The sequence below is a fragment of the Camelus dromedarius genome, chromosome 15, assembly GCF_036321535.1.
Source record: "Camelus dromedarius isolate mCamDro1 chromosome 15, mCamDro1.pat, whole genome shotgun sequence".
NCBI classification, from domain to species: domain Eukaryota; kingdom Metazoa; phylum Chordata; class Mammalia; order Artiodactyla; family Camelidae; genus Camelus; species Camelus dromedarius.
In genome coordinates this window covers 63,286,041-63,303,438 of record NC_087450.1, presented here as the reverse complement: position 1 = coordinate 63,303,438, position 17,398 = coordinate 63,286,041, and the positions used below count along the sequence as shown (strand labels likewise).

Here is a 17,398-nt window from a genome sequence, read left to right as displayed (position 1 = left end):
GGACACCTGCTTTGGGTGGTTTCCGAGTCCTGTGGCCTTTGTGCTGGAGGTGAACTGGACGGGCGCCTCCTCCGGGGCGGCGGTCCCGCACTCGGCATTTCCTCGTGAGATGCAATGCCATGACCTTGCTGGGGAGGCCTGAGCCTGCCATATGTCCACACAGGCTCTCGTGACTCTCAAAACTCACGTCTCCACCTGAAATCCTCCTCCATCTGCCCTGACCCAGGTCCACCCTCCCTCCTGTGCCATAGGTCTGCCTCCCCAGGTCTGGGTCTGGCTGCTGCATCTGGGGAGGGTCCCCCCGCGGGTCCGGGACCTGTGGGGCCAGACCAGGAGGCGGTCCTTCCCGCCATCCTCTGGAGAGCTGCAGACTCAGATCCTGTGTACCCCACCCTGGGGCCTCTCTGCACCCTGCAGACCCCCTTGTGCTCCACCAGCCCCGAAAAGACCCTGCTAACACCCCCATGTCTGCTTTCTTTCTGAAAGTGGAGAGGTCTTGTCCCATCTTCGTGTGGCCCTGGCAGTGTCCATTCCTTTGCTCATTTCCCTGCAGCAGCTCTGGACGCCATGGGGTGGGGCTGGGGAGGGAGCCATGGGACCACTCTAACCACTTGAAAAAAATGACCCTTCTTAATAGTGAATTTGTAATCTCTAGAAGATCTCAGACAAGTTATAGTAAAAACACACAATGTTTCTAGGCTATTTTGTCCAGGAAAAATAACCTACACTTTTAAATTCTATTCAGTGTCAGATTTTCTGCCCAAGGTTAAGTTCCTGATGAAAATTATAGATTCCTTCTTAAGAAAAATGGGTGTATATTCAGACCCATAAATGTGTTTTCATTTTCAAGTGATTTATTGAAGCCCGAAGCGTGATGTTAGTGTTTCCTGCCCTAAAATAAGGGTGTGGGTGGGGACACTGGGTTCACATGGCTTTGTACCCAGTCTCCGCCCCTCCTTACTGCTCTCTGCTGGTTCCCTAGGAAGCCCTCTGTTTTAGGAAAGTAGTGGACATGTGCTTGAGTAAACACACGTATCTGGGCTGGACAGTTGGGAGGGGCGTTCAGAGGACATTTCCGTGCCTAGATGAACATAGTCAGTTACTGAGATCAGAATCTCTTCTGAACCCCAGTTACAGAATCACGTTGGGTTCAATCCCATTGGTTTGAGTTGCAGCTGAAACCCTGTGCTCTTCAGCTGATTATAAAAATAAAACTAACCTTGACATGAGAATTTATCGTGTGTTTGGAGGATAAGAAAGACTCCTTTTAGCAAAAGTCAGGGCTGTTTTTACAGAGTCAGAACCCCTCTGAGGGACACCAGAGCCTCGACTCTCAGTATGTTCCTAGCTGGATGTTTCCATGTTAACTTCCACCAGAGAACCTGGTTGAGGAAAATTATTTTCCATTTAAAATTTTTCTGAAGAGCAGGAAAGGAAGATACAACGATTCCACAGTGGATCAGCGGAAGAAATGAGTGTGAATTTACAGCTCACCAACCTCGAGTTCCTGTGTGGCTCCCGGGAGGTGAAAACTTGTCGTTGGAGTCAGTTCAGCCGGGTCGCGGAGTCTGCATTGTAGATGGGAAAGTCCAGCAGAAGGCGGCTGGTCACGGGGGCCCCGAGACCGGGTCAGCGTCTTAGAGCAAACGCCTCGATTGTCAGGCCCCGCGAGCTCAGATGCCGTCACTGAGTCTGTGGACGGCTCACGCTGGTGTTTTGATTTTCAAGATCAGTTTTCTTAATGGGAGGTGCTACTGATGATTGATTCTCACATTTCGGGCTCTTCTCAGTGGGAGGTCCCTGCTCACTTCAAAGGCAACACACCTTTGACTCAGCACTTACTCAGAAGTGAGCCTGGAGGAGTCTGGTTCTCTTGAAGCTTAACACAGAGTTCACACGGAACCCTAAACCTTGGGCTGCGCTTACGTGCTGATTGCCTGAGAAGACACGGTTGCGTAGACTTGCATTTTGTTTCCTTGAACCTACTGGCAAGAAGGTAAGTGTGTTATCAGTTAAGGGTGGGGGGTGTTCTCAATCCAAAAGAGGGAGGGCTAATGTAAAACTAAATCTGCTTCTTAGTAAAACCAATGTATTCTTAACTCTGCTGATCCAGCCTCCGAACTTGGAATCTAAGAGTTCACACTTCATTTATGTTCCTCTTTCCTGACATCAACATGGCACTTTGAAGACTCCCAATCTCTGGGTTTGCTGACTCCCTCCTAAGAGAGTGTGCGCTCTGCAGCGTCAAAGAGCTCGCTCGTTCTGTTTCAGTTTGTGTTTGGATTGCTTTATTTTTGTAACTGTCGCTGTACATTTGACACAGTTTAATTTTCTAAACTCCACGTTTACATTTGTGGTTTAAATGAATGTGGTGAGGAAGTTACATCTAAACACATTCCACTGAAGGAACAAGTTCCAGGATCTCTGTGTTGTATCTGGCACTTAGAGTCACGGCACATTTGCGGCTGGAATGAATCTGGGAGATTCCACACCCTCGCATTCCTGTTTGGGAAGTTGGGATTCATGGAGAAGGAAGTTGTTGTCTGAGCTCATGGAGCAGATTACAGAATCGGGGCAGTGTCTCAGCAGCTCCTCGGCTAGTTTGTGACCCAGCGGGTGCTGCGTGTTGGGTTCCCAAGACAGCACAAGCCCAGAGACGTGCGGGATGTTCCCAGAGACACAAACGTCAGTGATGCTGAGGATGCTCAGTGACGCGGAAGTCTTGTGAGCTCTGGGAGGGCCAGTCCCCGAGCCTGGTGTGCCCCCAGCATGACCTGACGAGGGGTTCAGCGTGGACACCAGGAGACAGCCGGGGGGAAGCCAGAGGGAGGACAGACCGGCCCTCTCCCTGCCTGGAGGAGGAGAGCCCGGGGTCACAGCTGCGGTGTGTGGACCTGAAAACAAAGCCCGCCCCATGGGAGGGAAGAGTCCTCCCTGCCTGGCACTGGCTCCAGAAGGAAGAGGGACCCTCACCCCCGCCCGCCCTGCTTTGGGTCTGCGGCTGGGATTCACCGGTCCCTGTGCCATGAAAGCCCCGCGCGGATAAAGGAGGCTGTAGGGCTGCCAGGTCTGGGGGCCCCGGTCCGCGCAGGGAGAAGCGGCGTGTCCCTTCTGCAGGAGCACACTTCACATTCGGGTCTGAGGTGACTCCCCAGTGCAGGTTCCCGGGGGCCTGTGGAGAGGAAGCCACGGGGAAGAGGACGGGGCAGGGACGCAGGGAGGAGAGGGTGGTGACGTGGGCCCGCAGAGATCCCCGGCCTGGGCGTCCAGCGCCACACGGTGCACACGTTCACTACGTCTGAAGACACGAGAGAGGCCCCGCCAGTGCGGCTGGGAGGGAGGGCCGTGCACGGTGACCCAGCAGGCGTGGAACCAACCAGAGAGGACAAGTTCAGGGAAGGAGAGCAGTCTCGGGGTGCGAGCTAAACAGCACGTCTGTCAGAAAGAAAGCTTCAGCCGTGAAACAGTGAGGCTGGTCTGAGGGGCCCGCAGAGGGTGGGGGGGAGCGCCAGGGGCTGAGGGGCCCGCAGCGGGGGAGCACCAGGGTCGGCAAATAGAGAAGAGCAGGTCGGAGGCCCGCAGGGCGGCGCGGGTGCTGCTGGGGCCGTGGAGACAGGGAAGCGGAGGGGCTCGGGGGGCAGTGGGCTCCTCGCTGGTGAAGGACGGCAGTCTGTGGCTCGGGCCCCAGGGGACCCCTGGAGGGAGAGACGCCCACTTCCCTGCCTGAAACGCGCGCCCGGTTTGTGAGGGGGTGTGCGGGCCGCACAGGGGGCGGGGTCTGCTGGCCCCTCCTCTCTGGGGGGGTCTGTGTCCTGTCAGAGCCCGGTCTTCCCCAGGGAAGGTGTGTCTGGCTAACATCACACATCTGTGGCCTGACGGTAGAAGGTAGAATCGGGCCCGCGTATTTTAGCTCTGCATCCACCCGACCCCACAGCTGTCGGCCCTCCCTTCCCCGTAAACGTGTCCCGTCGGGGATGCTTAGATCCAGGCACACGGGCCCCCCCGCCCGGGACCGCGTGCACCACACGTCCGGGCCTGGCTTCCTGGGTTTCCCGCGTGTGTCTTTGCAGCTGTGCGAGCGAGTGACTGAGGGGTGAGTTACCCAGTGCAGAGAAAGGTGCTCAGTAAGACCACTGACTGAGCAACCTCTGTGACGCGCTAACTGGCCGCCACGGGGCCGACGAGAGGCATTGCAGGTGGTCCCAGGGCCGTCACAATGGTCCACTGAACTGGTTAAAATCAAAAAAAAAAAAAAAAAAAGTTAGGTTTATGATTTACATAACATGTCCTGTGAAGAATGTCAACAGATTTTAATTTTAGTTCCGATGAAGGAGTTAAGCTTGGATTACGGTCTCCACGACAGGCGACGTGGTTGCCGTGACGCTGGCCAAGGACACGGCAGTTTCTGATCAGTTCTGCGTGTGACACGCAGCACAATCCTGTCATCGCTCTTTTGTTATAAAATCAACGCACTGTTTCGACTTCTCTCCGCTTAGTTCGACGTGCTTTCTGGAGCACCCTTTTCCTTTCTGTTCTTTGGGTTTATAGATCAGAAGTAGGTACCGCCTGTATTTTAGTATTTAACTTAAAGAACGATTTTACTCTCGTCTGTAATCTTTGTTGCTGTATTTCCTGTGCTAGTAATTACTGGTTTCCCACCAGACACTTTATCCTGCAGCCCAAACTGCAAGTAACTTAGTAACAAAACAGCCCTTCTGAACTCACTGGACGTACTTCCTCGGCATTGTCTTTTTCCCTTAGTATCTATTTGTTGGCAGACATTTATTTCTGAATTTTTTCCATTTTTCCCAAGACCTCAACTGAAAACCCATTTGTTCTCAGTTTCTGAAAACTGATTTCTACACATGCATTCACACCATAAATTGACTCTGGGTCCCGGGTCTTTTTCTTTGGAGTCATTGGTGTGGAAGCTTTAGGAAGAGAGGGAAGAGAGACCCGGACCCCGACCTGCAAGACCCTTCCAGGGTGTTTGCTCCCGTCGGGGACCTGGGGCCTGACACCCTCCTCCCACACCCTCCCCAACATCAAAATCCACTAACATCTGTTTTCTGAAAAAAATTGAGAAGGTTTTGTGTGTGTGTGAGAACTAAAATCCTCAGAAAATTCTCCTAAATTGCTAACATTAACAATCCCTCTTTCAGGCTCTTCCGTCATGTGTGTCGTGAAAGCCTGCTGGCTCTTGACTGCAGGTGGTCTGGCGGTGATGTCGGGGGGCTGGGGTGGGGCGAGGCTGGAGCGTGGAATCACCAGTGACCGGGGGTGTGGGTGAAGGTGCCCCGGGCCTGGGGAGGGGGACAGCAGGCCTGGTGGCATCCCTCACAAGGGCCAGTTTTATCTTTGTAACCGGCTGAAGCCCACCTCTGGACACTGCAATGTTCTGATCTGAGCCTCAGCTTGCAGCTGTAACAGATGGGAAGTTCGCATTAAGCCCCAGTTGCAGTGTCTGATGTGGACCTGTGCAGCTTTGCTGAGCGAGGCTCACATGGCGGGGCCGCGTGTGCTCAGGAGGGGCACTGCAGCAGACGGCGTGGAGTAGGCATCTGAGTGGCCAGGACTCTGGCTGAGCCGGGACCCTGGGTGGCAGGCGCTCCGAGTTAAAGAGGGTTATGACACAGTTTCCTTCCCTCCCCTGTTAGGAATCTTAGAACTTGGCTCCATGGACCATTTCTTGGTGTTTGCTTTGCATTGTCTTCCTAAGGTCCACATGGGAACAAAATGACAGAGTCGAAAGGTCATTATTTGGAGGCAGGACCCACCTGCTCCTTCTCAAACACATTTCCCCTGACGCGTACTCTCCTGCTCTCAGTGGGTTCTGTTGCTTAACCCAGTGGGAAAAGTGAAAAGCATTATCGACTGTTTTGAGGAACGTCGCAGCCTCCTGGTTGATGTTCTGGACAACCCAGCTTTCCCACCTCCCGACGCTCAGAAGGTCTCTGCTGGAAGCTCAGGGCTGATTGTGTTGCACGTGGGGCTTGTCCCGCCCCAGCCGAGCCTGAGCGCAGGGGGACCTCAGGGCCGAGGGCAGAACAGAGGGAGCGAGTGTCCCCACGCTGCTGGTCACACTCGGGAGACGCTCGCTGACCTGGAGAGTCAGCTCCTGTGTCGCACGTGGGGACCTGCCGGGGACCGAGCCTCACGCCTGCTTCTGCTGCGTCGGACGCTGTGCGGGTAAAGGTGCTCCCGGCGTTTCAGACGCGCACTTAGAACACGGCCCGGAAGTCACCACAGTGTCCCTGTCGCACGAGTGTCACTGCTGCCCCCACCTCCCTCACTGGGAACCCAGTCCAGGACGAGGAAAAAGGCGAAACGGTTTCTCTGAAACCGAAGTCCTGAAGTACAGCTCTTCCCACATTTGACTGTGAAAGTATTTCATCAGTTCAAAGCGTTGCATGTGCTGAAGAGCTCAGAATAGTCGAATGTGTCCCACGTACACCCTACAATAGGTTTATTTGCTCTAATTTTTGGTGTCTTTAAGGTTATAATATATTCACTCCAAAGACTAAAATTACAAGTGGATTTTAAATAATAAAATAATAAATATAAATAAATAAATATGAGAAGTTAAAATGATAAAAATAAAAGCGTGTAAGTAAATGACAGGTGGCCATACAGCTTCCGGGTCCTTTCGCGCTGGCAGTGGGTGCGTCCCCTGCGGGGCCCCTCGGGACACCCCGCTCTTCCCCGACCGGGGTCTCTCTCTGCGGGCTTTGCACACACGCACTCTTTGGCATCTGAAAGCGCTTACCTCTGCACTCGCTCATCCCAGCGATGCTGGGCGTTCCCGTTGTGCCGATGGTCCCTCCGGTGAGCACGCTCGCTGCGGCCCCTTCAGCTGGTCCAGGCCTCCCTGGTCTCACCGTCTCAGCCCCACAGCTAACAGTCAGGCAGTTTAGACCAAAATACAGTCTGTCACATGATGGAACGTGTAAGAGACGGGACGGTGCCCAGCCAGTCACCCCCCCCCCCACCCCAAGGGCAAGGGGAAATCTGGCTTCTCCTCAGCACTGACGCCTTTAAACCGGATCCGGACGTGGAATAACTGATCACTCGAGAGTTCACGCTGATCACCTGAAACCTGGCCTAAGAGTGACTGAGCTGCACAGAGGAGGGTGGTGCAGAGGGAGCCCGTTTTGTGGGGAGAACACACGTTAGGGACAGGTCAGGGTGTGCTCTGCGGCCTCACCGTCTGCCCCTGGGAAACGGCCAGTGTTCCCCTCATGGTGCTTCGACTCCCAGAGACGGTGAGGGGAAGAGCGCCCGCCTGCCGGAGTTCTGTGTGGCTTTTAAATCACGCGCAGAACAGGGCTGATTCTGTCAGTGTCCGCGTCCGTGTCACGGCAGGGGCTGGAGACTGGAGATGCTGTTGTGACTGGGGCGACTCTGGAAATACGTTATGAACAGTTCTTGCGTTTCACGCAGAAGCGGCATGTGCATTTTGTACTCCCTTTCTGACTGTGCATTTTAACATAAACTGTTCTTTTTCTTCCTCAATTTTTTAAAGCACAGAACAGTTACGCTTTGCGACAGCCCGGGGGCGGCTTGGGCCTGAGCGTAAAGGTATGAGCGGGTGGCCCCCACGCTCCTTTCCCGCGCTGGCCCTGCGCTGACCTGACCTGCACTCCCGCTGCCTGTCTTCCAGGGAGGCTCTGAGCACAGAGTCCCTGTCGTCATATCGAAAATATTGAAAGACCACACAGGTAACAGCGGCGCGGCGGCTGGCGTGCGTTGCGGCAGTTTGGAAGGTGGTGTGTGCTTTTAGGTGAGAAATGAGCTGTTGGCTTCGCCTGGTTGTCTGCGCTGCCGCGGTTTTGCAGGCGTTTGCTGTCTCAGCCGACCACCCGGCCCTTGTCCTCCCCCTCGCCCCCGCCCCGGGACACACGGGCACGCCAGTGGTCCCAGCACTGGGTTTCTCAGGAACGACAAACCACTGAGGGAGGTCAGTGCGGATGGAGGGTCCCTGGTGATCACGAGGGCTTGGAGGTAAAAGCCTGTGACGGCGGGCGCCTCGGGTGTGGTGGGTGCGGCGGGGCAGGCGTTGCTGACAAGATGGGCCGCTGGCCCTGGGAGCCGCTGCCCCTTCCCGAGGCCGCTGTGTGTAGGCAGGAGAGTGAGGACGGGGTCCTCCCTGTGTGGGGCCGCTCGTTTCCCGTAGAAATGGAGGCTTTCTGACAGCGTCACCTTGCTAGTGGCGGGTGGGGAGGTCCACTCCCACCAGGACCCTCGGCTCCCTCTCCTGCCAGCTACTCCCTGTCAGTGGGACCTGTGACTCAGGTGATGGTCCTCCCAAAACTGGCGGAGGGCAGCACGCCCCGAGCCTGAAACCGTGCAGCATCCAGAGGGAGGCCTGAATCAGCAAGGGGTGCACCCTGCCACCGGTCCTGGGGCAGAGACTGTGGGCCTCCCGGATGGAGACACCAGCCCCCGAGACGTGCAGGTTCAGTGGGAACTCAGAGTCAGCTCGTGCTTCTGCTCAGAACCTGGTATCTGGGGCGTCTGCACGGCGTGTCCTCGGGCATCACGCCTACCTCGGACCTGGGGGTCACGTTTTCCTGCAAAGACGGTTCCCAGGGGATGTGAACTCCCCACAGTGCTCTGAATTCATTCGTGGGGGAAAGAGGCATTGTAACAAAATCTGCATGTGTGTAAAGACTCTCTTGTACCAAAAGGATGGAATTCAGGACTCAGCGTGATACAGTATTTTCCCTTTCTGAGCGAAGTCGCAGCACCTGCCTTTGCCGTTTGCAGCAGACGGATCGCCACTTATTGGGGGTCGAGGGGACAGAGCCGGAGGGGCTTCCACCTGGAACCACCCCAGCCGCAGCCTCGGAAGGAGCCTGGTCCTTCCCCTGCCGTTCAGCTTTGTAAGAAAATACAGTTCTAACTGTAACCATAGGGCACAGGGCTCTGACTCAAATGACCATTATTCTTCGAGGTTTTTAAAGCACTTTGACAAAACATTATGACTCCCTTGGGCGAACGCCCTTCTGCTGTACTAGCCAGCGCTGTAGCTGTGAAGTGGAAGCGCTGTGGAGCCGAGTCCGTCTGAGGCAGTTTCTGCGAGGGGGAAGGACTCGGCTCCTCGTCGAGCTCGGAGTGTTCGGAGCCTCGTGCGCCGCCGTCACCGTCGGGCTGGCTGGCCAGTAACTGAAGGAAGGTGCTCCAGTCCGTTTTGGCTCCTGTGGTCTTCGTGAACATTCTCAGTTCTTTTTCTAAGTGAAGTTTTTAATGTGTGGGTGTGAATATCAGTTTCCGAAAAGACTGGGACGAAGGGAGACGATGAAAATCAGAGAAGGATGTTATGCCCAGTTCAGGATGAGAACAAGCTTTATCTGCAGAGGGTGACCAGGCCGCCCCCGTGAGCTGGGAGGCGCGCCCGCGTCTGGGGTGGCCGGCCAGGTGGGTGTCCTCAGGAGTAACGGGGGCGTCCAGTCTTCCAACCGGAGTCCAGACGTGCCAACACACTCTCTCCCGAAGCAGAGCCTCCTCTCCAGCTGCTGGGAGGCACCACAGGAAGCTCGGCACAGCAAGTCTCAGGACGGAGCCCGCCTCTCCTCCCACTCCTCCACAGTCTCCTGGCCATCTCTGGTCTCGCTTTCCCTTTCTGAGACCATCTGCTCCGGAGCTCGGCCCTGGGCTGGGCTCTGACCAGCAGCCTCTGCCCATCCAGGCCGTGCTGGTGCTCAGGGGTCCTCACTCGTCCCTGGAGGATGCCAGGGACGCCCAGAACCCACTGCTGACCAGCCAGAAGAGGGAAGGTGGAGCAGTTAATGGCACCACAGGGAGCATGCCAGCACCTGGTGGGGTAGGTGCTGCCCCAGACGAGCCGTCTCACGACCACTCGAGGGGGGCCATGTGCTGTGCTGTGGGCTTGGAGCCCAGCTGGCCCCACGAGCACTGGGTCCTGGGCGAGGCCGTTCTCAGGAGTGTGTCCTGCCGCCTGCATCCTCTGCTCCTGTGAGACGCTGCGTGCACCTGCCCACCCACCTGCCCCACAGACAGGGGTGCTTGTCCCACAGGGCGTCTCACCCTTGTTCCCAGTGCCGGTCACCGGCCGTGCCGTCCACAGCAGAAGGCCGCCACGACCGCCACTGGCAACGGGACTTTGTGCCTTTCCAGGAAGGCTGCGGTGGGGTTTCGTTGGAGTCAGTGCCCATCTTCGTGCGGGTGTGGGGTTCACACTAAGAGTGCGCATTCCTTGCCTCTGTCCACAGTCTTTGAACTTAGTTCTGTGTGGCTCTCCTGTCAAACCACAGGCCCGCGTCCCCACAGGGGACCCGCCCACCCGGGGACAGCCGTGCCCCACACGGGTGGGCGAGTGGTTCCAGAGTCAGAGCGCAAAGTGGACCGTGAGGAGGGCCTGACGCGCAGGAAAGGCTAGTTTTAGTCATTGTTAGTCCAGATAATGAAGTTCAGTGCTCTAACGGGAAGACTTTTAAGAAATATTACCCTTTTACACTATTACCCAAAGGTTTTTGTTCATCAGTATTTGTATCTGAATTTTACAAAGACTAAAGTTGCAAAAAGAGCAAATTATTTGTTACAAAACCATTGTATTGCCAACAGTGATTAAATTTACATCACCTCAAATATGGGTAATAGCAATTAATTTGCCTTGAGAAGGCAAGTGTAACAGAAATAGAAAATATTAGCCCATTGTAGCTAGTCTGCACCTTTGAATATTTATATGGATTAAACTACATTATGCTGTTTTTCCATTTTACATCCCAGCATAACGACAGGATAACCACAGAAATAAACTAGAATCGCTTTTCGGCCAAAACCCACAAGCCTAGTATATTCTGACCAAAGAGTTTATTTTATTCAGGAACGTTAATTAAAATTTTAAATTAAACTTAAACTTCCATGGTTTTATCTTATTATCCATTTCACCACTTTTTTGTTTCTTTAGGACTAAAAGCCCATCAAATGGAAAGCATTTCAAAGATTTAATTGGATAGTCTTTTTAATTAACTTTTATTTAATGACAGAGATGAGAGAGAGGAGGAGAGATGGAGACAGAGAGACGGAGACGGAGACAGAGACAGAGGGGGGGATTCTGGAAGGCCTCCCGTGGGGCCAGACGGGGCGCAGGTCTCCCTTAATGGGTGAGGCAGGCTTTCTGGGCGAAGTTGTAGTGTCAACGAGAACTTTCTTAGTTACCTAAAATCATACCATCACAGTCAATAATATAAAGACTATTTTATTTGCAACAAAATTTAATACTAGTTAATGACTAGAACTAGTATTAACAATTGCCATCACATACTTGCATGGAATTTAAAGAAAGTTACAGTGTGAAAGGAATAGCTTATTACTTGGCTTCTCTTATTTAACCAAAGGCTTATAAATTAGAGGAAATCCAGGTGAGGGTGAGAGATCTGTAAAAGAGCTTCGTGCGGGTCTCAGCCTGGCTCCAGCCCATGTGGGGACCGGGTCAGCCCTTGTGGTCCTGTTGTGTTTGCAGGACGCCGTCAGCAATAACCAGGAGGGAGCTTTGAAAACAGGAAGGTTCGTTCCTGGCAGGACCTGGAAACCGCACAGCACACCTGGGTCCACAGCCAGGTCGAGGTTGTGGGCAGAGAGCGCAGGGGCCCAGGGTCCTGCTTCCCTGGGGGTTTCCAGGGGTCACTCTGTATTGTGATTTAAACGTAAGAGCAGGAAGTTAAAGCTCGAGGAGGGAAGAAGCAGGCAGCCCAGACAGTCAGTCCCTGAGCTCAGCCAAGCCGTCCACAGCGCAGGGGCCTCGGTGGGGGCCCCGCTGTTTGTCTGGGGTGAGGCCGCTCCTCCTGGGCTGAGGTGAGGCCAGGCCCTTGCATTACAAGCAGGAAGTGTCACGGTTTACACTACAAGAGCTTTACATTTGGTGCGGGTTTGATCAGTCGTTGAAAGCAGTTGTCGCTCTGCCTCTGCCTAGGAGAGTGGAAAGTTAAGGGGAAATGATGCTGGAGAGAGCACACTCGGACTTGACCACACCAAGTGTTTCTTTCCTTTTCCCTTTAATATTCCGGGCCCACTCGTTAGTCAAAGCGGTCTGTGTAGATTTGTTCCCGAGAAGAGGGGAATCCTGAGGGGCTTCTGGGGTTTGTGTTTTGCTGTCTGTGTGGACTTAGTGAAGCCGCGTCCGACTCTGCACGTGTGACGACGCCCTTCGTCTGGAGGGAGCGGTGTCCACGCTCCTCCCCAACCAGGCTTCTGTGCTTGGAAAGTCGCCCTCTTAACATGCTTGTCTAGCTGTCTGGTTCGCTTCAGGGGTGCCTGCTGTGCTGTTGGCATTTCCACACCCAGGTACACACACCCGTGCCCACGCACACTCACAGACACACATGTGCTCCCATTCTCACACACCACACATCTGCACATGCACATGGACTCACCCACATGCACACGTGTGCACACGGACTCACACGGCGCAGTGCACACACACGCACATACACGCAGACTCGCCCACGTGACATGCGTGCACACACACGTACACAGAATGCCGGTTGCTGCAGACGCTAAGCTGAGGCCACTGCCCTGACGCGCGGTGTCTCCGAGCCTCTCTTGACGCTGCTGCCACTTCTGCACCCGCAGCTGAGCGGACGGGCATGCTGTTCGTGGGGACGCCGTTCTGCAGGTCAGTGTTTTAAACCCCAGTGCTTAGCTGTGTCCCACTTTAGCTTTACACTAATTCAGTTCTTTTCCTCAAAATTCTTAATTCGTCATCTTTTCAGGTTAATGGCATTCATGTGGAAAATGCAACCCACAAAGAAGTGGTGAGTGTATTAGATTTTAGATGTTATTATTTTTTTCTTTTTATTAGCTTTTCTTACTCTGATTATTTTTTCTTTAAACGTGTATTTCACTGAGTGTGTTCGCAGGCACGGAGTTTTAGAACTGGGAGGAAAAAGCTTAGACGTAAAAGTCATGTTTCCAAGAGGCCTTTGTGCAGTGCCCTCTGGGTCGTGTGCCCTTGGGCTGTCACATCCACAGGCGACAGGTCTTCGCAGACACTGTAGAGGGTGGGTTTGGTGGCTTCTGTTTTAAAGACGGAAGAGCTGAAATTTAGGGGGTGGGGCCCCGGGCGGCCTGAGTGGAGCCGATGAGGGGCCCCCGCGCGGCTCCTTGGGCCCTGTGTGCACATCCGTCTGTCCGTCTGGGAGGACGTCTCCAGCACTTAGCCTCAGTGCTGGCCCAGGGACGGGGGTCACAGGGCCTCCGCCCGGCATTCCTCCTGTGGACGGGTCAGGTCCACACTGCCGGGAAGGGTGCAGGGAACATCCATGCCGAAGCCTTAATCAGGCACAGGAAGCCCTGCAGTGAATCCACGTGTACGGCCACGTGCCCCGATGCACGGGACTGGGGTCGCGGGGACAGGGACGCGTGTTCCCTTGGTGGGGGCAGCATCGATGTGGATGGTGATTGAGCCGGACCTTGGAGAGCGAGATGGGGAGAGAAGAAGGCCGGCCAGAGCGGGCCCTGGAGCGTGGGGAGGCTGGGGGACGGGGGACGGGCCGAAGTGGGGGGGAGCCCGGGACCCCGCAGGGCGGGCGGTGAGGGTCCCTCACAAGGTGGCCTGTTCTGCCTGGTGCAGTGAAGCCCAGCAGGATGTCAGTGTGCCAGCGTCCCCGGGGAGGGACAGCTCTGCGTGCGGTCAGTTGTGCGCCCTTCATCACTGTTTATTTTCCACTGAGCCAACATCACTTCCAAGTGAGGGTGGGCAGCCCAGACACCAAACATATCTGGTCTGCGGGACACGGACTTTCCATCAAACCAGCACACAGTGTGTTAGTGACTCATTACTGAGGGAAAGACGAACTTCGCGCCTGCCAGGCAGGGAGAAGAGATGGTGTATTTCTTGGTGTCAAGCGACTTGTGGTCTCGGTTACCTTTGGGTAGGTGACCCGCTCTCACCTCTTCACTTCCTAAACTGAACATTTTTGTTGTTTTCCAATTTCTGCTGAAGTTTGCTTTCTTAAGGTGAGAAAATACATAGTAATTAAAAGAGACAGTGCACACCTCAGTAACGCCCCGCCAGCCCAAGGAAAGGGAAAAGTACTCACCTAAAAAAAAGAAAATTGGAGCCAGTAATGTGTGCAGCTTCCTTCTGCTTAATGCCGAAGCAGGCGTCCCGTCATGTATGACCTCGGACCTCAGGGGTGGGCCTGGTCTAATCAGGTGAGACTTGTATTTCAGAAATGACAGTGGAAGCCCTGTTGTTGCTGCAGAAGGAGCTGGCCCTCTGGCTGCTCTGCCTCTGCTCTCGGGTCTAGGGGCTGACAGGACCCCTCTTCCTCCTGATGGTGCCCAGCCTGCTCCAGGTCCCCCTCCTCTCATCTTCTCTCCTGCAGGTGAAAGGTCACCATTCCCTCAGTCTCTGCTTCTATGACAGAGCAGGAACTGCAGAAGACCGTCAGCCTTTCCATCTGGTTGCAGGGGCCCTAGTGCTACCAGAGAAACAGGCTGAGGGGACAGATCGGACAGATGGAAGGTGGTGGGCAGGCAGGCGGGCAGGCAGGGGACTGACGGATGGCAGAAGTGTGGGTGGATAGATAACCGACCAGAACGTTTTCTCCTTCACGAGACGGGAAGTTGTTTGGAGAGGTGGCTCTCCGCCCCAAAGCACGTCAGAACCACCTGACACACCCCACAGGCGCTTCAGCAGGTGGCTCTGGTTCAGCACCACTTCTCCCTGATTCCCAGGCCTTGAAGTTAGCAGGTTCCAAGTCACAGGAACAGGGAGCTAAACTCCTGGTAGGGTCGTGGGTGAGGTTGGCGGAGGTTTGTTGGTGTGGTGGTGCTGGGTGGGGGGCGGGGGGGAGTCCAGCTCTTGTTCACGTGCTCAGCTCTTCCATTAGGACCTGGTCTCTGCAGAAAAGGGGAAGATAACCACAGGGTGTGTTAGGGACAGAAGTGAGATGGGTCCAGCACGAAAGGCCCTGGTCACCTGGCCGCATTAGGACCTGAGTTCTGACCGCCAGACGGTGGCGGGTGCTGGGTGTCCAGGGATCAGCACAGACGCGGATTCCGCGTCTCTCACACTGCGCGTCACTGGTGTCACACAGCCTCTTACAGGGGCTGGGATTTGCAGTGAAAGTGTTTGACAATCTTTCCTCAAATGGACTTAGACTCTCCTTCATTCAGGGGACAGGGAGACTGCGAACCCACTCGGCCCTCAGCGCTGATGGAGACCTGGTGGCTCTGCATCGTGATGGCCGGTCAGGGCTCTGCTTCCCTGATCGGGAGACTTAGCGCCTGCACGGATCGGTTACAACCGTGATACGTTCCTCATCTATTTCAGGCCCAGGGGCTCCAGGATCAATGAGCCACGGCCAGACCTTCGGCCCTCCTGCCCATCAGGGGAACCGAACCACCGGCTGTGGTGGCTGAGTGCCGTCCCCGGGGCTCTGCCCCCAGGACCCCGTTGTGTCTTTCTGAGTCAGGAGACCAGTTTTGGTGGAGGCATCGCCCATCCGTCACTCGTCAGCAGGAGAACAATACAGCAGAGCCTTCACAGGAAGCCAGAGCTTTCCTCACCTAGACTGTTCTCAGTCCTTTGGCGAAGAGAGTGTCCCCTGGACCCTTCCTGGAGGAGTGGACGTGGCTCTAGCAAGGGGGTGGGTGAGCAGGGCAGTCCGTCTCTGCAGCCCTTTGAATTACTTCTTCAACAGTGTCTCTGGGAAGTTCTGGTATCTCAACCTCGTTTAATTTGGCCACGTTGTGTCCTGATTTCAATCAACAGACAGTGGAAGCTATTTGACTTACTTGCTTAAACTAAGAAACTGAATCTAGAACCCCTAGTCCATTGGCTCGGTCCAGCAGGTCTCACTCTCTCAGCACACACCCGACGTTCACGTGCCGGCCGGTACAGTTGGGTAGAATATTGCGGTTGTCCTGACATGCATGGAACACCTCTGCTGAAGTCAGACTTCACGCCAAGACCTGAGACCCGTTACGGGCTGGGAGTTACTGGGAAGCAGAGGGGCTGGGTCTCCGAAGTCAGCATTTTCCCTCCAGGCTGTTGCTCAGGAAGGTGGTTCCAGGACCCTCGGGGGAGGAAAGTGCCCACTGAGGGGAAGAGGAAGACGGGATGGAGAGGGACAGGGACATTGACGTCTGCTCCCGACCCCGCTCTTTCCGGTCAGCGTCCTGGCTGCAACACGAGCTGCAGGTTCAGGGCTCAGCCACGTGTCACCTGCTCTGCCAGCCTCCCAGCTGGGACTTCAGAAGCCTCACCTGTGTAGTTACAAGAAATGAGGAACCATTTCAGGCGGACCATGAAGCTCTGGTTCTCGACCCCGGGTTCCAGCCGGAAACGTTAACCCCTGAGCTGTGGGGTTTTCTGTCTCCAGGCTCCCCAGTGCAGCTGCAGCAGCCTCCTTCCCTGTCCCCACCTCGAGACACTGCCCAGCAGGATCCCAGCAGGAAGGCAGGCACAGTGGCAGGAATTGTTGCCGTAACAGTTTGACTGGGGATAGAGTGGTTCACAGCACGTCGGAATCCCTGGGAGAGCAAAGTGCAGGGATCTGCCGTCTGAGCACTGAGAACCAACGTGGGTGGGTATCGGAAACAGGCCAGGAACCCGCTGCAGTCTTCACGAAGCAGGAGCGCGCCTGCTGTCCGCCGTGGATGAGACGGAGCGCGCGGGAGCGCCGGGCAGCCCAGGAGGGCCTGTCTGCCCAGCAGCTGCTCCTCCAACCCAGGGACCAGGGACTTCTCCTCTTGCAGCTTCCAGACCTTACGTGAGTTTCTCTCAGCAAAGTATCTGGGGAAGCAGAGTGCTTGGCTTCCCTTTCACACAAAGGAGCTTTGAGAAGGGAAATGAAGGACTGCTGAGTGGATGACAGACACTCAGCACAAAGATAAAGGGACAGTTGATCAGGCAGGGAAAGATCCGGCAGGCAGGAAAACCAGTGAGGACACAGTTGAACTCAGCCAAGCCGTGGTCAGCTGGCCACGATGGGTACCTACAGATGAACTCATCCAGCAACAGGGAACTTGCGTTCTTCGCGAGCTCACATGGGCGCTTACCAAGATGGACCACTTTCTGGGCCGTAAACCGCATCTTAGCCAATTTAAAAAAACAGAAGTCATGCAGTATCTGCTGTCCAGCCGTAACAGAATTCAACTAGAGATCAGTAGTGGAGAGGGGGCTGGAGAGCCCCTGACACTTGGAGGCTCTGACCACCACATGGGGTGGAGGAAACGTCGAAAGAAGTTTTAAAAATATTTTGAACTAAATGAAAATGCAAACGCAGCTTCTCAGACTTTGCAGGCTGCAGTCACAGTGGCCCTCAGAAGGAAGTTAGAAAAAGCGAGCCATGAAGTCCAGAGTGAGCAGGACAGAGGTGACAAAAATTAGAGCAGAAACCAAAGAAATTGAAAATAAATCAGTAGA

The 17,398-nt window shown here is 54.9% G+C and overlaps 1 protein-coding gene across 1 annotated transcript in view; it reads left to right on the top strand.

Annotated features, from left to right (window-relative positions):
- SNTG2 (syntrophin gamma 2) overlaps nt 1–17,398 on the top strand; it is a 97,673-nt gene that overhangs the window by 15,401 nt on the left and 64,874 nt on the right. The window contains 6 exon segments of the mRNA XM_064494211.1: nt 7,523–7,538; nt 7,541–7,578; nt 7,661–7,718; nt 12,595–12,615; nt 12,618–12,637; nt 12,735–12,776. Coding sequence (XP_064350281.1) covers nt 7,523–7,538; nt 7,541–7,578; nt 7,661–7,718; nt 12,595–12,615; nt 12,618–12,637; nt 12,735–12,776 — 195 coding nt within the window.